The 25,193-nt window shown below is 37.5% G+C and overlaps 1 protein-coding gene across 1 annotated transcript in view; it reads left to right on the top strand.

The window, feature by feature from the left end:
- Nucleotides 1–25,193, top strand: part of WWOX (WW domain containing oxidoreductase) — a 485,627-nt gene that overhangs the window by 84,848 nt on the left and 375,586 nt on the right. The window contains exon 6 of the mRNA XM_027893942.1: nucleotides 12,699–12,787. Within this exon, the coding sequence (XP_027749743.1) occupies nucleotides 12,699–12,787 (89 nt within the window). The remainder of the gene's footprint in view (nucleotides 1–12,698; nucleotides 12,788–25,193) is intronic.

Here is a 25,193-nt window from a genome sequence, read left to right as displayed (position 1 = left end):
CTGTTTCTAAAAGGAAGGATGAATTTTTCAGTGTGCTTTGGTTGCTGTCAGTTTTAATGGGAACCTTTCAAAACTCTATGGGGGTCAGGTATGACAAGGTGTTTACCTTTAAAAATGCAAGGAGGTATTTGCTTAAGCTTTCTATATTGCTGGATGGGAATCAGGAAATTGGGAGCCAGATCTGTAACAGTACCATATACTTTTCCAGTGCTAGCAGTTACTTGGTGGAACTCCTTTTTTTTTTTTTTTTTTTTTTTTTTTTTTTTTTTTTTTTTTTTTTTTTTTTTTTTTTTTTTTTTTTTTTTTTTTTTTTTTTTTTTTAGGTGGATAGTCATTTCATTCTTCAGGAACAAGCAGAGTTAACACCTTTAGAAAGTTATACAGCTCTTTGTGGAGTTCTGAGAAGAAGCTCAGGTTTTTGTCTCATCTGTTTTTATTGTTGTCTTGTGTTTTTTTGGACAGGTCCAGTACCATAGCATGAGGCATTTGAAAAACTAAATTGAAACCAAATGCTTACAAGTGTTAAAAGGCATCTAAATGGTCGGCTTACATGTGCTCATTGCCTCATCTACTTCACTGATGGCATTTTTCATTGCTGCATACATTCATTTCTGAAATGTTCATGGATTTAGTTGATTGGATGCTGTTGATTTTTTTTTTTAAAACAAAATTCAGTACTTTTGGAGCCTTTGCATTTCTTTTTAACTCGTCTCTGTCCTCCTAAGATTGCCTACTTAATCAAAGTCTTATAAATATAAACCTTCTCTGCCTTATTTTCTTGGCATCTCCTTTCAGATGGGTCTGAGAGAATAAGTGAGTCATGCCTCGAAATGCTCTGTTGTACCTCGTGCAATTCAGGGCTCCTTAACTGGTCAAATTTTCTGTCTAGATTGGAGAAGACAGAACAAAGTAAAAGAAAATAAGGCTAAAAAATTGTACTGAGTGGTGTCATGGGAGGGGAGAAGAGGGCTATTTTCATTTGACTTTGTCAGCCATGTAGTTAAAAATAGAAGTTGTCAGGGGTCCTGGGCTTTTCAAGCTGCAAATACATGAGAAAAAGAATCTAACTCCAAAGTTCAGAGCTGCTGTGTAACACAGTCAGTTCTGAAAGTGTTTTATAAGGTACATCATGGCTATGAAATTTTTACCTGAAAATAATGCAAGGATACTGTAAACTATTTAACATGGTCTGGGGAGCATAGCACAGGAACCACAAGTTTCCTATAAAAAACTGCAGAGTTCTGACTGCTTTTAGCATTAGGTGGTATAAAATTATTATAGCTACTATGAAAGTATACAACTACCTTGGTTCATCAAAAATTAACTTTCCTTTTTAATTTGCCCTTGCATTTTGACTGAGTCAAACCTTCAACTAATTTTATGGTATCCAGGCAAAAGGTACGTCTTGGTGGTTTTTGGGGGGTTTCTATTTTGACTTCTTGCCTACCATTCGGGGTACTACTTGTATGTCAATGAGCCACAGAGGTCTCACCAAGACTGCTACAATATCATATCTATGCTACGTCATATCACTCTACAAAATTCTAAGAGACAGCCTGAGCGTTGCAGAATGTGAATTTAATATTGGTAGAGAGAGAGTACGGATCAGCAATCCACTGATTGTAGCCAGAACCAAATCAGCTGTAAGATCACAGAAGGAGCCCCATGGATTTGTCCAGATTATCATCCACTTTGTCGGTCTCTGATGCATGAGAACCTTCCTGACTGCTGGAGAGATGAAACAGATTTGCTACAAAAAGGAGCAACAACAAACGTTGAAAATATCTTCTTTTTGTTGCAGATTATGAGACGTAGAAGTTATGAAAATGATGTGTATGTACAGAAAGGTGTTATTTATATTCCATAAGAGTAACAGTTATTCCAATATAATGGAATATTCCTCAGCATCGTGCATTTTCTTCATTTTGTGATATATTATATGGCTTTTTGGTGTAACTACACTTTTAGATCTTATTGAATAGAATTTATGTGTTGCCTTATGGAAAACTTGTTTCATAATTCATTAATTATTTACTATTACTTGACCTCACAGTAGATGGAAAAAAAACCCCTATCCCATAACCGTAATTTCAATTCTCTCTAGTGTGGAATCAATCACATTCCACATCTTTTATATTATTTAAAATGTGAATGATGAAGTTTTCTTGTGAATTTCTCCTGAGTTACTGAGAACTTTTGAACAGGAGGGTGTGGGAAATGTGCAGGTTGTGCCCTGCAGACCGGGGCGAACTCCCGATTGAGTTGGAATCGCTGCAGGACCATTTGCAGTGGATGGGCTGTCCCTTTTTTGTCAGTGGCAAAGCTGTGCTCACAAAAGGCAGTCTGGGGCTGGTAAAAAAAGACCAGGAGTATTTTGTAAAAATCTACTTCGTGGGATTTCTTTTTTCTTTGTGTACGAGGATGTATTTAGATGAGGACGTGGCGCTTAATTAGTGCTTCCTCCCCATCCCTACAACCCAGATCGTGCTGATGAATGATGTTACAGAACAAGTTTGATGTGTGCAGTTTCCAACCCCTTTGCAGCTGGATAATGCAGAGCTTGTTTCTGGTGTTTGTGTATCTTGTATATGTGAGGAAAGTGATGGGTGTTGTGTTCATATTTACAGTTCAGGAACAACTGAGGAATGCCGTGGGAAGGAGCCTGGTGCACGCAGGAAAGTGATGGAAGTTCTGTTAGTGATACTGAGATAGGCTTTCTGATTTCTTTGACAGTCATTTCTGAAAATACATGAGTAGATAAGAGGAGAAATCAGTAATGCATTTGAGATTTGGAGGATCCTTTTTTTTTTTCCTGAAAATCTGCAAGGGAAGTATCATCAGAAACAAGTGTTTTTAAACGATATTTTAAAGAAGAGAAGTATTTGTGGAGGAAATTATATTTGTACCTCACGTGCATGAACACATAAGATTTTTGTCCTTGACAAAAAATCTTGCCTCCTATTATTAATTCTTTCTCCTTTTGCCTGCATGTGTGCCCATAGTTTTTTGCTGTCTGAGGCAGTTTATCAACAAAATAGGCTCTTTCTCCATTTTTCTTTCAGTGGTTAAATGCCAAATGTTGTAAGTTCTAAAACATGTCCAGATTGCATCTTATGCAAACTCCTGACTACTTCAGGAACATGTATAATCATATTAAGCAAAAGCCACTCCAACTATTCACGTGTACACTTTTATGAACGTCAGATGTAATTGATTAAGTAACGAAAGCTTTGTAAGGGTAGGTTTTCCTGATACCTGAGCATAGTCAGGAAAAAAAAAAATTCAGAGTACATGTAATATTATACAAAGAAATAAAGTTAATTTTCTTGAAATATACGGTAGAATATATAGACGGAGTTTGGGAAAAAAATAGCAGAATGAAAAGTATAATGCTATTTTCCTAAGCCACATTTGCTAAATGCAGGCTCTTGCAAGGTCAGCAGTTATGTTGGAGTTGAGCAGAAATGGCTTCAGTGGCTTTAACTTTACCAGTGCCCTTGATGAGGTGCAGAGTTGTCAGTATTCTCGTAAAATTCCTCAGTGATGGCTTCTTCTGTTCTCTTTATTTCCTTAAGTGAACATCTGTCTAATTGTTCACCTCCATTGCTTTAGTGCTTTCCTCATGCTTTCTCTGTTTCCAGACAATAAACTTTATTTTCTTCATAAGAATTCAGTCTACGCAAGGGTATTAGGCAGCTTGTTTGCACCTTTTAATTTCTGGAAGTTTTCCAGAAGGGCTTTTTGCTGTAGTTCCAATGGGTTCATCTGTGAATCATGTAACATAATGCAGCATTGTGTTTGGGTTTTTATCCGTTACCTTCTGTTTATAAACATCTGCTTGGAAATTTTCGTTTTGAATTTTTTTTTTTTTTTTTTTTTTTTTTTTTTTTTTTTTTTTTTTTTTTTTTTTTTTTTTTTTTTTTTTTTTTTTTTTTTTTTTTTTTTTTTTTTTTTTTTTTTTTTTTTTTTTTCCCTGATATGTTTTACATTTTTCCATGTGGCATATGGGTAAGATATATACAGTAGCTGCTATTTTTTCAGGTGTTCAGGTAGGTACAGCCAGTATTTAACATTTGGGAAGAGCCTAAGCTACTTGCTTAAACCCCAGGATTTTAAGGTAGAATATGTGCATGCAGAAAGACTTCATGTTTTTGTTCCAGTTTATACTGTGTGTACTGAATGTATATTAAGAAGCTGATCCAGCCAACCCTTGTACAAGAAATCTTTACTAACGTGATTCAGTCCTTTTATTTCACTTTCTAAAATTACATACCTACCAATGTGACCATTTTCAATGTATCTCGTAGCTTGGGCACGTGAACAGTTGGGGAAACAAAATAATTTGTAAATGTGTTTCTCTTTCTGAGGACACTGTTCTGTAAGGTATCTACGTCATGTTTAAATCTATGAGATTGTAACTGTGAGCTGCCAATTAAAATGCCTTAAATAGCTAATTATTCAGTTCTTTAATTTCTTTATAATGTATTTATTTCTAATATATTTATTTATACTCTAATATATTTATTTCTACTCAAGTTGAAGCATCCTGAAATTATTTTTTAATACAGAAGTGATGGATTTTAACCACAGTGATACTTTTATTTTCCTAAATTAAGAGCGAGGGGAAAGAACTACACCTTAAATCTCTTGGCAAGCTTTGACATACTCCAAAATAGCTGCAATGCACTTGTAAACCTGCAGACGTCACTATTCTGCCAATTAATTGTGCTGCACGAAATGCTCTGTAGTGCTATGGCCACATTTAAAATATACATTGCTCCCATCTCCCAATTATTGCACTTTGTTTTTAATCTGAAACAATTTCACCAGATCTTTTTAATATTATTACTTCAATTTCAACGTTCCACCAAAAGACAGAGTATGCTTTGCATTTTAAACTGTATGAGCTTGGAGACAACTAAGACTTGTCTTTACTTATTAGTTATTGTTGTTTCAATACAGATTTATGAACTACTTATTTTGTGTCATGTAACATACCATTTTTTGAGCAGCATTTTTCAATCTGAACGTAGCTTCCAGGAGGGCAAGCTGCCCAGAACATCAGTGATCTCACAGTTATTACTTTGTGTCATATATAATCTTGTTTTTTTTTTTTTTTTTCCTGCAACAAATAAATCTTTGGGCCTCCCTGCAAAAAACATTTGTGGTTACAGTATAATAAAAATAAACCGTTTGTCGTGACTGCAGCTGACATTTATCAGCCTATTTGTGGGTGCTCTTTCTCTCTCTGTATAATACGGAACATAATTTGTCACTTTGTAAATACATTCCAGCCTAAATCCCTGCCAGCATCTGTTAGTGTTTGAAGGATTAATGCACTGCACAGTGCATGTCTGCACTTTCAGGCAACAACATAGCTTATGATTATGGATCATGAGAGAACAGGGAAAAAGGGTTCATTTTGTATTTACTTAAACATTGTTGCCCTTTTGACCATCATGCTTTTCTCGTCTTGTTTGTCATCTGGAGTAGGGATGGTGAGTTCCCCTCTGTCTGGAACAACGGCGTGTGGAATCCTGCTGTAGGTTTTATACACCAGTGTGTGTGGAGCTGTACACATTTTTAATTTTATGGATAATTACCAACAGTAATAATGTATTACAATAAAGATGTTACTGGTTTAGTCCATTCAGAAATTCTGGGGTTTCCCTCCATCCTCTGCCATTTCCAACAAATCCATCGCTCTGTTGCCTCCCACACTGCTTACTTGTCAGCAACCCATGAGCTGGGTTTGCTCAACCTTAAAAGCTTCAAATTAGAGGGAGTTTTTAATATAAAAAAAAGCTTGTAGTTTCTAAATTATCCTGGTGCTGTTTGCCTCGCTGCTCTTTTTGAAAGTGCGTTCTGCTATCGCTTCGAATCTTGCAGAATGAAAGGAATTGAAAGCATCTGAACAGGAGGCTCTCCACAGCTGAGATTCTACTGCACGTTCCCAGGCTCCCTGGACCATTCCCCAAACCAGGAGAGATGTTTATTAGAATAGTAAACCTTCCACATGTAATGTATTGCCCAGATTATTTGAGGTTCCCCGAAGATAAATTCAAATGAGCTTTACAGGAATGGGCGTTTGGAGACAGAAAGAAGTGATCTACATCCAGGGAAAGAAAAAAAATAAATTCCAGCTCAAAGTAGGCTCCCATGTAAATACCCACAGTTCATGTGTGTTAAGAGCTAAACAAATTCCTATGGCCAAAAGCTACAGTAGGTTTATTTTATTTTATTTTTTTTTATAATGCATGTAATTTCTTATTACTGAAGCAAATGTGTGCTGTTTGCAATGGAAGCATGTGCATCCAGGAAAGATCAGGACATTTGGAGCCCACTAACTGAAGTATTCTGAAATTACACTCCAGCATTTTTTGTGTGTGTTTTTGTTCTCTCTGGTTAAGGAATAAATAATTTTTAAATATGTCCTTAGGAGACTAACTTCTCTTACTTTTTAGGAGCATGATTTAGGATTGCCAGGGCATAGTTTATTTCACTGCAGATATTAATTTCATAAAGAAATGCAGATGTTTTCCTTTTTTTCCTTTCTCATTATCTTCAGAAGATATGAAAGGCCAAATTTACAGAGATACTGATCTAAGAGTTAACTAATAAAAAGATTGTGAAATAACATTATTGCTTATTTTAGTGGTAAGTGGTATTTATTACAGAAGATTTATTAAAAAAGGATATTAAAATCTGAAAAATGAAGCAACCACAAAGAAACGAGTAAGTGTATTTTACATTTCTTTTTATATGTAGACATTTACTAATAGAAAGATACAGTTTTAAAATTATTGGGGAATTTAAAATGATGGTTGCATGACCAACAAAACCCTTTCATGTCTGAGTTAAATATACAAACTATACCTGGGGACTTTAGTCAAGTTTTTGTATTTGTGACATGGATTTTAAATTATAAGTAAATTAAGTATTTGGAAGAGGGAAAAATATTGCTGTGAGCAGTGACTGGTTTAAATGTGAGGACCGAATGCCAGGTTGGTATTTGGCATCCATAGAAACCGAACTCCTTCGTGTCAGGTTGTCCTTATCACTTTTCCACATCTCTCACCTTCAGAATTTCAGGGTTTCATTTGTTGCCTTTATGTTTAATCTCTATCTAAGGAAGGTTCTAGACTTTTATAACCAAGCTGAGCTCAAGAGTTAAATCTCCAGTTCAGGTGTTCCTTCCAGGCTATTCTGTGTGTGGATCTTCCTTTGCAACTTTAGGATGTTTATTTGCAGGACAATCCTACAACAGCTTGAGGACTTCAGGATTTTCTGAAGAGGCCTCTTACTGCTCTAAGTTGTAAATGACGCCAAAATGATTAACACTGTCCTCTGCCAAACATCCAGAGTTGTTCTGGAGAAGGGATAGAGACAAAAGGCAACGATACAACTAATAATTCATTCATCATGATAAGGTGCCACTCTGAGGATGATCAGTAATCTGAGCAGTTTGCAGGCTCATCCTGACCCATTAAATTTTGATATATGTGCTGTTCACTTGACTTGGGTGAAGGCAACCCTTGCAGGACTTTAATTTTTGTGAAGAACAGGAAGATGAACCAGGCTTTACAAAATCAGGGTTTAGGAGAGCTCAAACACAGCATCAAAATATGTCTGGCAGGATTGAGCGAAAAGAACAGTGGAAACATTTACACCAGCAAATTATGACCAAAGTACAGGTAAACCAAACACACTGGGAAATAGTGTAACCACGTATTAATAAATAAATTTTCTTTCTAATGAAAGAAAGGAAATAATTTTCATCTCCGGTTTTCATGAAGTTAGTCCCAGCTGTTTCCTTGTACTTCACATAAATAGGCTGATAAAATAATTAATGTTTAGGAAACTAGTTTGTGTTGTGTACCTTCTCTTGCATAAAATTAGTGAAAATTTGAAACTACTGAGTAAGCATTGCTAATATTGGGGGCTGTGGGGGTGGGGAATAGAAAAATGAATGTAAAAATGTTCCCCCGATGTCTTCTAATGAATTTTATTAAGGTCTATCAGATGTAGCAGAAGAACATATTACTAAAGCATCTAGCACATGTTTTGGATTGCTCTTAAAGCAGTGTGATGCATCTGTCCCCATCAGCTCCATGGGAAGTAGCATTCAAAACACACCACCAGGTAAAGCTGGCGTTGCATAAATACAGTTTTGAATGAAGTACCAAATGTTGACTACATTAGGGACAATAATACTTGCAGCCCTAGTCCTGAGTGAAAGCCTTTTTCCCCATTAGGTACCTCCATAAATAGTGCATGGCACTGGCTATTGACTGTCATAAGCTATGTGTCAAATTGTCAGACGTGCTTCTAAAACATCCCCTGCTCCATCCTCAACGTGAAAATATGAGTTTGTTTGGGCTCTGCTTGTCATATGCTGAGATTTGGTTATTTGTTTGCCTATTTTCAGATAATTCCACAGATTTTTCATGAGCTTTGGTGTCAAATTCTCTTTTTTTCCAGAAGATTTTATGTTTCTCACACTGCATAAAAGGAGTATCTGCCTTCCAAGATGATGTCATGAAGATTTTTCTGTATCAAATTAAACTGCTTTTTACCAGTTGATTGTACTTTCAGTTCCTTGAAGTCAGATGTTTTTGTTGTTGTGCTATGTATTCAGTTTTGAGTTAAGGGCTTTTAAATATCAAAGATATATATACACACTGTTTTCTGAGAGTAAAATTATGCAGTAAATTATGTGGTGTCCACCATGGTACATTTTAAGTAGGCCCTTACAAAATGACTTGTACTTACACAAGATACAGGGGCTACAGCATATTTATTAAGACTCTTCAACTCTGTATGAAACTGGAGCAGTCAGAAGTAATGGTGTCTGCTGAAAGATTCTTTATCATATGAATTTACTTTTAGTCATCTATTATTTATTTCAGCTATTTCATATGCCATTATAATAAATATTATGACAGAGAAAGCTTTTATGCTTCAACTTATTGTACTGCTCTTCACTTCCTTGCAATCCTTCAGGAAAATGTAGCTATGCTTTACCTATATTTAACGTAAATCATCACTTACATTTGAATGAAAAATTCACTATGAAAAAAGGCTCCTTCTTCAATACCAAGACACAAATGCACAATCATGTTTACTGCCAAACTACTCTACCATGCAGTGTTCATTTTTAAACAATTTTTAAGCTGTAAAGTGAAGACATTGCATATAGTGAAATGGCTGGCTTTCTGGGGGTTTTCACTTTTGTGTTAGCTTCTGGCTCAATAAGCATTTTTCTAGCATGAGTGCAAAGTATAGCCATTTGCACTTAACCATTTTTAATATTTTTTCTCCAATAGGGAGCAGCTTACACACAAAACTGAACAAACTCTTTGCTGGTGTTTTGTAGAATAATGAAACTTACCTGGAAACAGTGATGAAATGCTTTTAGAACGGGGCATGAAATCGTGAAATACGAGAGAAATTTTTTACTTTGCTCTTTTCAAAATGTTGTTGTGTTGGGTTTAAAGGAGAACTTGCTAGAAGCTGGAGAATGGTCCACCTTCAGCTGTCCCTCCAAAGACAGAGTGTTGGTGCCTGGACGTTGTTAGCACTAGTTCATTTTGCACAGGCTTTCAACAGCAGTGCATAGTAATGATCCTGTGATTTAGAAGTGAGCTCTTTAAATTATGCTGCACTCATTCTATGATCTAGTTTCCCCTCAAATGATGTAATTGAAAATAAAGTAGTAGAGGGAGCATTAATACCTTTTGTCAATTTAATTTTTTAAAATTCCGGAGTTCCCTGCCTTAGCGCATCGATTTTACGATGCCAGCTTAAGGACTGTCTCCTGTATTTGGGAAAGTGGCAAGTCTCATTTAAGGTTTCACAACATAAAATGAGGCATAATTCAGCACTGAAAACATGTGAAGTGAAATGGTGAGAGACATCAGCATAATACAATTATGACACATTAGATCAGGATTTGCAGCCTACCATTAACAATCAGTTCTGACTGCAGAGTAAAATTACAGTTAAGATGCCTTTTAGCAAAAAATGGGGTTTAGTTTTATTTTTTTATTAAGAAACCCCATGCTTTTCTAATACATGTCACAATATGTGACACCTAGGCTCCTAGGTAAAGAGGGAAAACATTATAACCAAGGTAATACTGAGCTACTATAAGAAAACAAACATAAAACCTTCTACTTGTCATTGATTAGAGATATTCTTACATTATTAAGAGCATATCTTGCAAGTATATTGCCTTATTCATAGCTTTTTAAAAAAAGATATTGTGATGTAGAAGTAAGAGTGGGGAAATTTGGATTAAAAATTAGCTGTTACTAGAAGTTTAGTGTTTCATATTCTCAAACTGTAGTAGGAACTGATGGTCTACAGAATACCTCTGTGGGTGAAACAAAAAAGTTGGGGAACTTGCCTAAGCTCATGGTATGTTAAACTGATTTGTTCCCCCAGCTGTGTTTGGGGAAAAAAAAACTTACACTTGGCTTCCTGTGTGCCTTCAAGTGGCAGGTTCTGAGCTGAGTGCTTTGGATGTCACATGCTCCAGTTTTCCCTGTGAGGAAAAACTAAGTAAATGGGTGTGTCTGTGCTCAGTGTGTACCTTGCATGCATATGAAGGAAATATGGCCTGCTACCATCAGTATCTTAACAAGCAAAACCCGGTAGAAAGTTGAAAAAAAAATTATGTTTTTTTAATTTCTGATTTATACGTTTTCAATATATTAATCCAAGCTGAATCCGTTTAACTTCTATTTCAGAAAGCATTTTTGGAGGCTTCATACTTTTTTTTCCCCTTTTGGACTTGAAGTACGGACAGTTGTCTTCTTGGAATCAGTAGCAGAAGCCTAATGCCTGACACCAAGAGGAAAAGGATTACCTGAGTGGTATCACATGGACTTGAGTCCGTGTCCCCAAGGGGACAGCAGCTTGTGGTGTAGTCTGTTGAACTACTTGATTATTACGGTTTTTGATCCCCTTATGTCCCTGTGTTTGTAGCATTCTTGTCCTTTCACCCTTGGGAGAGACAGGAAAATGTTTCAACCGAGGGAAGCAGAAGCAAAGTAAACCCAGCTAAGCACACCACTTCTGTAGTAAGTAAACAGCTTTGAACTGCACTGCTGAAGAGAAATTGTTCTGGAGTTGTATTGCATAATGCAAGGCAGCATCATCTTTCTCAAGTCTCTGACCATCAAACAGAAGAAAATATTTACCCAGAGGGGCAAAATGAATTCCAGAATGATGTGCATCTTGTGAGGGGAAAAAAACCTCTTTGTAGCAAAGTTTGGTTTAGGGTTTTCAGACTCCATCAATTGATACTTCCTATGGAGACCGAACACGTGGAAATCTTAGTTGTGTTTATTTTGCTGTCCTGATAAGTCTGGCTGGAAAGGGACAAAAGGAATTTGAGTGATACTCTGTTTATACCAAACCTGCAAGGTAGTTGTAGCGGGCAGAATGGGTACCAGCAAAATAGAAAACAGATGTAGGGAGAGAAGTGCCAGATGCAATGAAACAGGGAGATCAGATGATTCTCTTGAGCTTGGGGGACAATGGGAGCACTCTTCCCAACTTCCTTCTGCTCCAACACGTGTGCTGCTTCCTTTCTGATCCCTCAGCAATGTTCCCTTGTCGTTGAGCCACGATCGTGGTATGTCCTTGTAATCCCAGCAGAGTTCCTGTTGCACTGTGGTGCTAACAAAGCTCTTGTTGCCTCCCCACCCAAACGCTGCCTTTGCTTGCACGGTACCGCTGCATCTGCTCATCTTCTCACTGCCCTTTCTTTTAGCAGTGCTAATGCGTGGTTTGAACTGTGGTTGTCACTGGGAGTACATGAAGTGTCCCTCTAGGTATTTTTTTTCTCGAATAAGCTAAGCAGAGTGGGCTGAAATTTGACATTTTTAGGCTTGGGGGAGAGTACGGGGCTTTTGGCGGCTTTTTTTTATGTGCCAGAGAGTTTATGTGGGTTGGACCTTAAAGCTCATCTTGTTCCAACCCCTTGCTGTGGGCAGGGACACCTTCCGCTATCCCAGGTTGTTCCAAGCCCCATCCAGCCTGGCCTTGGACACTTCCAGGGATGAGGCAGCCACAGCTTCTCTGGGCAACCTGTGCCAGGGCCCCACCACCCTCACAGTAGAAATACATATATAATATGCACTGGTAAACTCTTATTGTATGAAAAACTGTGGAGGCTGATCAGTTGTTTTGTGTAGGCATTTTATGCTGTCTTTTATATCACCTGCTATGCACAATAGATGGTTTTGGATTCATATGTGCAAGTCTGAAGTTGGCTGATTTCTACAGAGTATTTACTGATTTTTTTTTTTCCTATTGGTACCGTATGTAAAAATAGAATGCATTGAGAGTAACACTCTGCTTTTTATTTCATGAGTTACAGAAGTTTCACCACGAAAAATGGAAGCCAAAAGATACCTTATTAACCTTAACACTGCCCTGTGTCGATTCATTACGTTATATAAAGCTGTGCATTACATAGTGTATGTTTTTAGCAGAACCACCAAATCACAATGCTACTTTTGGCACTAAACATTGTGCTCCTCCATTCCTTTTGATGATTTGTATTCACTTTGGGGTTATAAAGTTAAACAAGGGAATCGGACAAGTTTCATAACACATTTACTGTAACACGATCCTGTGAACTAAACATGCTGTTATTTATCTTTTTTTTATATTTTCTCTTGTTCCAGCATAAAGCCAAGGTAGAAGCAATGACCTTAGACCTTGCTTCTCTTCAGAGTGTGCAGCACTTTGCTGAAGCATTCAAATCCAAGAATCTGTAAGTACTCAGAAAATTATATGTAATAATTTTTTGTTATTTTAATGTCTTTATCAGCTGAGCCCAGTTGGCAGAGTTCACCAAAGTTGGACAGATCAGCAACTGCAGTTAGTGAATAATCTTTTCACAGGAATTTTTTTTTCAATGTAAATTAAAGATCATTTGTTTTCATTCTAATAAAAAAAAATTACAGATCTCTTGTTATTCCATGTGTAGCCCCAGCTTTAAAGTGCTTTTTTACCCCTGTGACTACTGAAAAAGGCCAAAGCCCAAGTGCATAAAAAACAGCTCAGGCAACAGTTTTGCAGTGGTTTGGAAGAGGTCAGGGATGAACAATTAGCACACTCCTTGTCTTTCTTTTCTAATCTTCTCTCTCTCTCTTTTCATTTTTAAACCTTTAAAAAATATAACCCTATGAGCCACACAGCTCCATTTTCCAGACCTGTATCTGGAATAGTCTGTAATAAAGAAAAAGGGAGAGAGGGTGTGATAATTACATCACTTAATATTAGGCAAATTTGTCTGGAGATAATCGGGTTAGCTTCCAAATGGTTTGTTTTATTTAGCTTGAACAGAGCAATGAATCTCTGAATTGAAGAAATTATTTGAAATCTTTCAAGTTCTACAGTTTGACCCATTGATTGTTGGGAGGATTCAAACTTACCTTTTTTTTCCTGCAAATATTTCTGTAACAGATATTCATCTTCCTGTTCTTCTCAAGAGATTAAGGCCTCTTAGACAGCTTTGAAAATACATTGTCATAGAGAAAATATATAACAAAGAATGTTTTTTCACTTTTGAAATACTGCCAAAGCTAAATCTCACATGGATAGACAGATGACATTTTAGTACTTATAGGTCTTTTAGATTCAAAGAATTGTCAAAACTGACTTCTAACACAAGTCCCTTTACTGCCAAAATCCTTAGTATCAATATTTTCTTACCATGTCATCTTCATATATTAAAATTTCTTGGAAGACAAATCCTTGCAGTATTGCATCTTTAATACTAACTCGGTTTTGTAATGTAAGAGCAGTAAGTGTTTTCATTTAGCATCTTCATACTTCTAATATGCTGCACTTCTTTAAAATCTTTATGGTGCAGTGGAAAGTCAAACCCACCCTTCTTCCAAATGCAGCTCTTAACTTGATTTGTGTGTTGTAGATCATATCATGGTCGTCCTAGCTAGTCCATTTGGTATGCATGATTACAAATCCTTGGAAATGAACATGCTTAAATCAATTTTTGCCAGAGAACTTAGAAAATGAGAATATCTCGAATCAGGAAAACCTGTTTTATTTTTGTTGGCATGCGCTGTGTTACCAGTGTAGGTCTGTTAAGCTACATTGTCAGTGATGGACAGGTTTTACTAATATTTCATTCTGATTTTATTTGGAACATTTTTAGCAATAGACAGCATCTAAAGCCTGTGCCTTGCCTTCAGATATTTCTGTCTCAGATGTGTGCTCAGATGTGCCTGTGTCTGGCAGGAAAGCTCCAAGCATTGTAGGAAAGTCTTAAGTTCTGTATCTGTTGTGAGACTTGTGGGGTTTTGACCAAAATGAATTTCCAGTTATATTTTGTTTAAAGTCTGAGGCTGGATGGAAACCAGACCCCACACACTGCCTGCAGCAGAGGATCTTTTATCTGATACAGGCACAGAAGAGTTACCTTACAATCATCTGCACTGGCAGGAGAAGGGACTGGGAGACCTGCTAGGTCTTTCTGGCCTCTGATTCTTTGTGATTTAACTATGTCTGGATAAGGTCAGAAAAGCAATTACATGGCAATAGCACCTTATTACTACAATGCTGGGCCTGTGTGTTTTCCAGCACTAATGTGCACTAATGACTTTTGTCTCTTTGTCATTTATTTGCTTTGCCTCAGTGTCCAGAGGCTTTTGTCACGTCGGTGATTCCTTTGCACTAGTGGCTTTATGAGCAACTGAAAGGAATCTTACAAGGCTTCAGGGACAGACTGAGCCTTGTTCTTTGTGCTTTGGCCAGTCTTGTCAGTTGGCAGCTTAACTTTCGTAGGAGGGATCGATATCCCTGATCTCACGGACCTGTATGGGAAGGATTGTGATACATCCGCCCCCATTCCCCTGAGGTATCTGTCACTCCTGTTAATGGGCACTGGAATGATGTTAAAAGCATAGAGTTTTCTTTCTTATAAAAAATTTTAGAAATTTCTTAACAAAAAAAAAAACAGTAGGAAAAGCAGATAAAGCGTTTGGGGGTTTTTTCCAAACAAAACTGTCTTTTAAGTTCTGAGTTGTTTAAGTCTTGGTTTCTGGGAGAAACTGCAATAATTTTATAGTGTGAAGGAGAAATTTTGTGTGAACACACACATTCTAATAAAGATCTGTATTTCATTTCTCACAGCACTTTAGGTGAAGAAGCCTTTAGTATTCAGTGGTGAACATCTTAAACTTCTGTGTGCAAATAGTTTTATTCTCTGCCTCATTTCTCCAGTCTGGTTTCTGGGAGACTTTGGTATTTCCCAGAATGTGTTGGTCTTGGTTACACCTGACCTAATAACTAAAAATTTTAAAAATAGAGAATAGATAGGCATGCCTTCTGAAATTCTGCTTTTCTGTGACACTTCATGGCTCCAGGTGCTATTTTTTGTCAGCTGATACAAGGGTGTGCTCACAGTCACATCACAACCTGGGAGCCTGTTCTTCCCTGGTTGATAGCAATTGAAAAACAACCTTCAAGGATTGTGTCTCACAGATCTCTTCCTGGATGAGAAAACTGAAATGGAAACACTCCAGGAAAAGGATTTTCACTGAATCCAAACATCAAAACCTTTGGCAGCTGGGGAAGGTGGTGATGGTGGGATGGCAGGAGGCAGAGGGGAAATTGCTGACTTTGTGAATCTCCCACCTTAATCAAATAACTTGTAGAGAAAAAAAAAAAAAAAAAACCTCCTTGAATGTGCTTGGGAATCTGAGAGATTGTGGAAGCTACGTGAAGAATGAAGAAATGTCACCCTGTGCTTGGCAGGAATTTAACGGGGCTGGTTGCATACAGAAAACAAATGATGCAACAGAGGGAGCCTTGAGAAAAACATAAATAATAAATGGGAGGAAAGAGGTACTCTGAAAAGAAATATTTAATATGAATTGGAGTAGTAATTTAGAGCTAAGAAGCCTTCCTTGTTTGAAAGTAAAAGTCAGATAATTCATCTCCAAGTTATCATGCTTCTGAGATTTGATAGGAATCTTTTATTCCTATTTGGATTTGTTAGGTGTTGCAGCCTTGTCCACAGATAAAATTGGAGCTCAGAGTATATAAACACTGGTAACTTATGCTGTATCCCTATAAATATATTCTAGAAAATCCTTCATCCTCACTGAAAAAAAAGAAGATTTTTTGTTTGCATTATCTACACTCTTGAGTTTATACAGCTGGTTCTCTTTCTGAGACTTTTTTTTAATCTACGCAGTTTCAAGTAAAGCTCTGGGGAGAAGGGTTTTTCAGATTATTTTAGATCCTGCAGTTCTGTGATTGCAGCACTTAAACTTTCCTTATGGGCAGGACAGTGCTCTCCAGTTTTTCTTACTCTGGCAGTTAGAAAAATTCTGTGGGCAGAATAAACTAAACACAGTAGCTTAGTTGGGTCTCCCAAAGTTGTCTTTGGGAGAAGACAGAATAAAAAAATTTGTTGTTTAATGTTTGATCTACCTCCTACTTTGTTCTAGCACAGCCTGAACACCGTGTGACATAAATAATTACATAAACACATACAATGGATGTCCAATAAAAAACAGGGCTCAAGGATTTCCAACACAATTTTTTTTGAGAAAGCCAGCTGTCTTTTAGTATTTTAGTATTTCTGGCTTGTTTTCTGCTGATACATTCCCCACAGGATATTTCTGCCAGGAGTGAATGAACTTCTTCTTCCTTCCTTGTGAAGACACTGCTGGGATTAGGATGAGAGTAGGAAAAGGGATCTCAGTGCATCTAAATGGCTGGATTTGTTCAAGTTGCTTCTTATATCTGTATCAAGTCTTTCCCCTCTGCTAGTTTCCAGCACAGGCAGTTGATTGAATGTCTCTGTTACGGAAAATCAAATAAATGATCTGTTTATAATAATGTTCTGGGCTAAGATGGATTTGGCATTAGCTGATTTTTATGCAGCTGGAAGAGGCAGACCAACCAATCTTTCATATTTGGCTTTTGGAACTTAAAAAAACACACTCAATGGAATCTCCTCTTCATTGAGTGGGCACAATGTGAGGAATTATGGTTGGTATTAATCCCCTTTATAGACAGAATGACTGCCCTGCTGTGATTGTCTGCAACACAGCATTTAAATTTAGCCAGTGGATTGTTCAGGGTCTGTAGGACTGGTATTTGTGTAGGAGTGTGGATGTGTGGAGGTGGTATATATTTGACTGAAGCCTGCCTACTTCAACTGGGGAACAGCACTAATGGTTCAGTTCTAAATCTTCCAAAATAGAAACATTTGTTGTCAACGTTTACAGCCGCGGCATTTGCCTACTCCTCGTCACAAGAACAGCGAGCAGAAGTGAGCAGTAAAGTTAAAAATTAAATTTTATGTGCACCTTCAGTTTGGAGCGGTGCACAGTGCCACTTGGTTTGAGTTAAAGGTGTCTTCTGCCAAACAGTAAGGCATTAATTTAATGTTCTCGATGTTTGAGGGAAAAAAAAACAACCCAGAAATTTTCCTGAAAAATCTTGAATCACTTCAAAGATACGAAGCAATGTTTGCCAACAGCTACTAGTTAGAATTTTCTGAATTGGTAGCAGCAATTCGCAATTATGCAGGACTTCCAGATGTAGATCTTCACTGCAGTTACTTTACTTTAAAATAGGAATTTTTTTTTGGCATGTGGTAAGAATTGGCACATGCTGACAGTTTCTTCACTTATGCTGTGTGTAGAAATATGGAAAAGACAGCAGTTATGAATTATGATTCTCCATTTGGAAGTTTAGTCTCTTCTTATTTCCTAAACCAGACCCAAAATGGCCTCCTTAGCTGAGACCTCAAACTCTCTGAGTACATTCATTTTTCATGCTGCAAGCAGAAACGTGCTGAAACCTTGTGGGTGCAATTAAGATCTCAGAGCCTGCTGAAAATTCAATCCAGAATATGATTTTTCTGCATTTTCACGTATTATAACTGACACACTACAGGTGTGTCAAGTTATTTTGAATTCTAATTGAACCACAATTAAGTCGTAGATACTATATGATAAATTCTATGCATATCTGAGAATACATATGTAAAAAACGGGGTCTGTTTAGCAAGTTGTTGCATGGGTAACTGAAAAGATCAAGAAAAAATGAATGTATGATTTAGATGAATTGTCAGTGATGCCATTATGTCAATATGGTTAATGGTTCTGTAGTCGATGTATCTCTGTCAAAGATGATCGTTGCCACTGCCTGTTGTCTTTCCAAACTTGAACATTAACACTGTACCAACCTTTTATCTCTTTGCTGTTTGTAGAATCACTTGTTGTGAATTAAAACTAGTGACACTCCAGCTCTCACATTTTTCTTCCCAACTTAGAGTATGGTTGGCATCCTGATGGTACCACCAAGGCACAAACTTCTGGACAACGTTGTGCACTTTGAGGTATCAAAAAATATCCACATTGAATTAAGTACTGAAACATGCAGAGTTCAGAAGTTGCTGTTGCAGACAGCACGTATCTTAAATTTAAATAAGATCAAAGGCTGACTGCATTTGAAACGTACATAATAATATTAGGGTGAAACTTTTTTTTTTTTTCCTCTTTGTGGTGATGCTGTGCCTTATTAAAGCCCAGGGATTGGCTTTCTGCATAAATAGTTTTCCTTTTTTCTTCTCGCTTCTGTTTTTAAGCTCTCGTACACAATTACCCCGTTGTGGTAGCATGTGTCAAGTCATGTGGATCCGAAAACTATTTCCAATATTTTATAAATTAAGGATCTCTCAAGCTTAAGCCCTTTCCCCCTTTTACTTGAGGCTGAGATCCTGATGTTCTCACCAGATCACCTTTCATTTCATCTGCTGTGTTGTGGAAGTATCTCCTGCCTCAGAACATTTTTTTTTTTTAAGTAAAGTCCATATTAAAATATAAGATTGACACTTCAGTGTAACTTCACACATAGTTGCATGTACAAAAATATGAAGCATTTTTACATATTCCTAGCAGGAAGATTTTGTTAGATGTTTGTCACATAGTTTTATGACTATACCCCTGCTGTCTAAAATTTCCAAATTTCCAAATTCCTGCCCCTTGTCTTTGGACACTTTGGACTCTCTTCACTGTACCCTAAAGAAGAAACCTTGATAACCCTCCAGGGGATTTCTGCTCAGCACACTGGTTACTCTGGTGCCCATTTTCAGCCCCTTGTCTCTGCCTAAGTCTAAGCTGAGTCTAAGATGGCTCACAAAGTCTTGGGGTTCTGTCTTCCAAAGAACATTTCCCCAAGATTCACCAGCTGTGAAGGCTGTTTTGAGTATCTAAGGAAGTAAAATGTGTGTGACTGATTAAAACATATTCTGTCACAGATAAACCAAGGTTTTTTGAGCCTTATGGCTTATTGGGTTTTGAGAAGATCTGTGTGCTTAATTGATGTTGCCCTCCAAAAATTCTGAAATATAAGGCCAGAGTAACTATTTAATTACACATACATTAAATTGTATTTAGCCTATTTAAATAAACACTTTCTAGGGGAGATAATTAACACACATGAAGGCAGAATCTTCTGGCACTTGTGTAGGGAAGCCCTTGCTGCTGACACGAGACTGGCCATGCATATACCACCTGTCTTAATCTCAGAATCCAAAAATTCGTGTCATAGACTGAAGAGTTTGTATTTCTTTATTAGCGGTTCCCAAGGCACCAAAAATCCCAGAGGATGTCAAAGTACATTAATTTTTATCACAACATGGAATCTTTCAGGTCTGAATGGCAGCATGCAGCTGCTGGGGGGCTTTCTGAACTCTGTTACAGCTCTATAATCTCTAGGCAAAACAGAGGAAGGAGTTGTCATTGGCAAGTGAAATGTTCAAAATCCATGAAGTGTTTTATTGTTTGAATGATCAACTGTGGTCCCAGCTGTTTTCAATTGGAAATATCACAAAAATGTAATAAAGGTAGTAATTTAGCTTTCCTTTTGGTGAGTTTCTTTTTTCCTTTCCTTTTTTTTTTTTTTTCTAACAAGAACTTACTGTGTTCAAATGAAATTCCTATATTTAGGAGTACGTACAGAAACAACAAATCATTCCGTGGCTGTTGCAAAAATGAATGTTCCTCTATGTCTGGCTTATGTTTGTTTGTAAATGCATGTGTATATGTGTAAATGATGATTTACTGTTGGATTTGGATAAAGATGTACCACTTTGAGGTGGCAAATGTCCTCAGGTGAGCTGCTGAATGAAAATTACTGGATTCTGGATATTTTCATTGTTGCTGTCTCCTAATCATCACCAAAGAAAATATCCTTGCCAGATCTGGCAAGGAGTGGAACAAAGTGCTCCTCTTATTGTGCCAGAGCCTTGAGAAAGAAGAGAGGATGCAGAATGGAAATGCTGGAAGACTGAATGGATGTAAAAATTAAGTTGCAGAGGTCTATGCTTGTCCCTCTCCTACCTCATCCTGGCCCCAGGACTTCCAAAATCCATATGTATGGAGGTACTTTGAGTCCTCAGGGATACAGAACTAGGAAAGATGCAACGCTTTGACGGAGGAAAACGTGGTTTCTTGGATGGATTTTGGTTTGAAATGTGGTCCTGAGACCTTGGGATGGGGGGAAGAGCATCACTGACACCTGTTTTTAATATCAATACCCTGAAATCCTGTGTGCTGTCAGACAGAGGAAATTTAGGGTGAGATTATAGCCTCCCCCTCCCTCTTGCTGTGTAGTTCTAAGTTAAAAAGTAAGTGCAAATACTAATCTTGACCTTAATTTTTAAGCAATATTTTGTTAGCAAAAGAAACTGATTTACTGATTTAATGATAATAAATAAGAATATGTGCATTAAAAAGGTCCTAATTTCTCAGATTTCTAGTACCATATACCATAATTGCAGTGTATAAATTAGCCAAGTGTGGGAGACAGATCATGTACACAAATTACACCTAATCCCTGCTTATTTTACTTTGTGCCACTCTTACAAGAGTGGAAGGAGAAATCCAAGCTTGGATCATTTCTGAGGGAAGGTGCTTTGGGCAGTGCAGGTTTTACTGAGGTCAGTTTGGGGTCAACATTACAAGTGTTAGCATTAAATGTTTAAAAACTTTAAATGTTTGTTTAATATTTCATCTAAATTTCTCTTCAGAAGTTCAAATTGAAAACTTTTGCAGTAGTTGAATTTGCTTCTGTACCCCATTAAGAGGAAAAGTAGGCTTCTCAAACTTCCCTGACCCCTTAGAGCTAAAATGACAGAATTTTTCTTCAAAGGAAGATAACTTATTAACTTCTGGAGGTGTAAGATGATGTGAGGGTTTTTTAGTTGTTTTGTGTCCTCCCCCCCCCCCCATATGTAAGAAAAACTAATAAAGGGAAAACCATGACTAATGGATGTTTTCTGTTTAGCTCTAAATCAGTTGAGACCTCTGTTCCTTCTCCAAACATTTATGAAACAGTGAATTGAAGATTTTATAGAAGTAATGAATAGTGATTGAGAGATGGTTGACCTGTGTGGCAGTATGCAGATGATGTATTATGAAGACACAGGAGCAGCTGCTCAGAATAATTCCCCTGTATGTGGCATGAAGGAAGAATCAGAACAGTTTCAGTCCTCTCCCTTTAATCTCTTGGAAGTGGGGCAGCAGTATTTGCTGATCAACAGTGTCAAATCCTGCAAAGAAATCCAGTAGGATGAGTTGCAGAGAATTTGCCTTGCTTCTAGCAGGAGGTCATCCAGCAGGGCTCTAAGTCCCGTGTTAGTGGCTTGCCTTGAAATGAAGCCTGTCTGACAAGGATCCACAATTCTGTCAGCTGACAGGTGGCAATGGAGGATATTTTTGCTGGTCTTTCAGCCAGTATTTTTAGAAGAATGGAAGTTAGACATTAAGCATTTGTTTCCAAAATTCACTGAGTTAAACAGCCTTTTTTTTTTTTTTTTTTCTTTTACATTGAACAAGGCAATATTTTGATATTTTTGTGTCAGTATTAGATTATACATGGTTCTGAGATTTCCTGCTGCTCTCTGACTTCTGGCTTAGTGATTTTCTTGTCGCTCAGTTTCCTGTCAGTGCTGCTTGTAAAACTGAGGGGGATTTCTGGAGGTGGTTGTTTAACTCCCTCGTTTTTCTGGAGAGCCATAAGCTTAGCTCGCCTGCTGGGTATTGCCTTTGTGTATAAAGGCATTCCCTCACAGGCAGAAGTACCACTTTCTAACTTTCAGAGAAAGCAACATGGGTGTTCAGAGTTATGGGGTGGAAAAGTTTGGTGGGCTGTGACTTTGCTCCTTTGTGGAGGAGAAGTCGCAGCTCTGCCTTTACTGGCCGTGACACAGGTCTACAGTTGCTTGTGGGACTTTGGGGATACGGTGAGGCCTTTTCTGTTGAATTTCTGTGTAATTCCAAACAGTGTGAACTTTTCAAATCACTTGAGAAGTGCCCCAGATGGTGTGACATTCTGCTTCATGGGAAGATTTGAAAGTATTCCCCTTGCATAATCTCTGGTTAACTATTTCATTGCGTTTGAAATGGGAGAACACCAAAGCCAAGAACTCTGTTGACATTTTGGTGGTGTTTGTTTAACCTCCTAGTGCACAGGCTACATTTGTTGAAAAATATTATTCTTACCTTTGCAAATCATCAGTAATTAATTCCCTTGGAAATATCTGCTGCTGCACACAGCCAGCTTGGGAGGCTGCTGACAGATCATAGTTTTACATCAGGTGCTAACAAATTGATTATTAAATTTCATAACCAACTGATTTATAGCAACAACTTAATTTCTGTATCTCTCTAATGTATTCCCTTACTGTATTTTCAAATAGTGGCAGAGCAGTTGGACTGCTTAGTTGCTTCTAATGGTGAAATGTGCACAGCATGTAGCATCTGAATGACTTCCCCAGTGCAAAGGTTAGTAAAGGATCAGAGGCTTGAGAAGTGCACAGAATATTAGCCGGTTTTCAGCTGAGATATTCACATTTAAGATTGTCCTGGTTAATTCTACAGGCTTTTTAACTTCCACTAAAATACCAGCTACACTTCCCAGCACGGTGAGGGTTTTCTAAAACTGCTGTGTATCTTGCAGTTGGAGCGGTGAATTCCCAAGCCTCAGTCGTGCTGTGAAGGATAAGAAGCAGTGACTATGTGCTATGATGGAGCAGATCACATTCAAGTCCCAGTGCCTGCTTAAATTGTGATGGTAGATCACATTAGCTCACTTGGTGTGATGTAAGTCACTGCCTGAAGACATTTTAAGGAGATATGGGGGCAAATTTTCGTAACACTCTGCAGGGTCTTAACTGAAGTGTTTCCAAAAATATCTAATAGGTGTCGTGGTTAGAGGGAGCACCTGCTAATGTCGATACCAGGAGTAAACACTACAGAAAATTTCCTTTGCTACTGACATCTTTTGTTGGCCTTAGCTGTGCCTTTGATGTAGAATTACAAACTATTTTAAACCGAGGGGTGATTTTTTTTTTCCCCCCCTTTGGCTCAGTAGGAAGCCTAACGCAGATCGCAGCAATGTTTTTAATGAACCTGTGAAATCAAGGTCATAGTTCTGCTATCACTTAAAAAGACTCCTGTCATAAAGCAAAGCTGTAGTGCCAGATGTGCAGTGCGAATTGTCAAGTATCTTAAAAATTTCGTCCCTGCATAATGATACGTTCGGTGGTACAGAGCTCTGCACCGTTGAGATTAGAATCTGTCATCTGTGGCTGAAATTCATAACTACACAGTGGCTGTTACACAGGTAATCTCGTTCCTTTCCTGGTGTGCAAATGGCCAGGTCACAAAAACTTAGACGACAATTTTCAGTAATTGGACCTTTGTTAGAGTCTGACAAGAGGCACTGATAGCTTAATGGACACGGATCCAAATCTGAGAGGTGGTTCTTTCCGAGCTGAAATGAAGCACAACAGCAGGATCTCTTGACACAACCCTTTAGGTGTCTTTTCTGTGGTGTTTTCTGGAGAAATAATTTTATTTTTTTTTTTTTTTTAGCGTTTTACAGCACTGACGCTAATTAAAAATAAAGGAATTCTGAAAGGGAAATCTGAGACTACCTTCTCAGTGTGATAATTGTTTAAAATGTTTCTGTATTTATTTTTATATTTCTTCACAGATTTTTCTAATAGAATATTGTAAATAATGTTAATTTTACAGTCCCTTAAATTTTAATTACTTTCCCTTAAAAAAAAAAAAAAATGTGCTTTGAAAAATACAAATCTCATAAAATGGATTGAAGTGTAATTTTATTACTTTTATAAAATCCAATTAAATACCCTAACAATTAAAAAGTGACTACATTTTATAGTTTTATAATTCCGGAATCATCTTTTTAATTAATTGAGCTGACAGATTTAGGTATAGAGTGTGTATTTTCCCTCTGGTAGTTATTGTGTAATTAGTAATAATGAAGGATAAGGGAGTTTGGATAGGTGGAATATAGTTTTGGTTCTTATATTAATCCTTTCGGTCTGTGATCTGTTACTTCACAGTGCATATGACAATTATTAAATAGAAATACGATATTTTAAAAAGTGCCATGTTCTGTTTTGGGGGGAATGGCAGCGTACTTTCTGTGTTGCTGCTGCATTCACATGCTGAAATTCTCATGTAGCAGGCTCTTCTACCAAAAAATTGCATCTATGCTGGAGGAACTCATTCCTTTTTTTCCCAGCAGATGTACAAATCTGTAAATTAATTCTTTCGAGAGCTTTTTGTAAACTCTCAGAAGAGATGGTGAATCATCCGAAGATCCACGCTCTCTCAAGCTTCGTGCAGCTTTGTTTTCCTCTTGGCAGATGCATCTCAAACAGGCGAAATGAACTTGGGTTTAAAACATTTTATAAAATACTCCTCCAAAGGTCAGTTACCTTTTAAAGAATATTATCCTGCACCTCTCAGTAAGCAGCCTGCTTGTGTTGTGTTGACTGAGGCTGCAAAGATCAGAAAAAGAGCTGCCTTTTTTTGCCAGTTGATTTGAACAGAAGGAGAGGACCTTGCCTTTAAAAGGACAGTCCCCCTTCATCTGCAATTTCTTTTTTGAGTCTAGTATGTATGTTGTTATGTGTATCAGTGTCACTGACCAAAAGGCAAATCAGAAATCCATCACTTCAGAAACTGAGCTTCCCAAAGTGTGCAGGTGTTTCACTCTGCTTCTGAACCTTTTGGTTAAAATTGTCCGATTTTAACACAGGCCCAGATATTAGGTTGTTAACTTCTTCTTAAAGCAGACCAGACTGCTTACTTCCC

The sequence above is a fragment of the Empidonax traillii genome, unplaced genomic scaffold (genome assembly GCF_003031625.1).
Source record: "Empidonax traillii isolate 1590-97213 ecotype Southwest subspecies unplaced genomic scaffold, ASM303162v1 scaffold413:size1348891, whole genome shotgun sequence".
Classification (NCBI taxonomy): Eukaryota; Metazoa; Chordata; class Aves; order Passeriformes; family Tyrannidae; genus Empidonax; species Empidonax traillii.
This window is presented reverse-complemented; position numbering and strand designations above follow the sequence as displayed.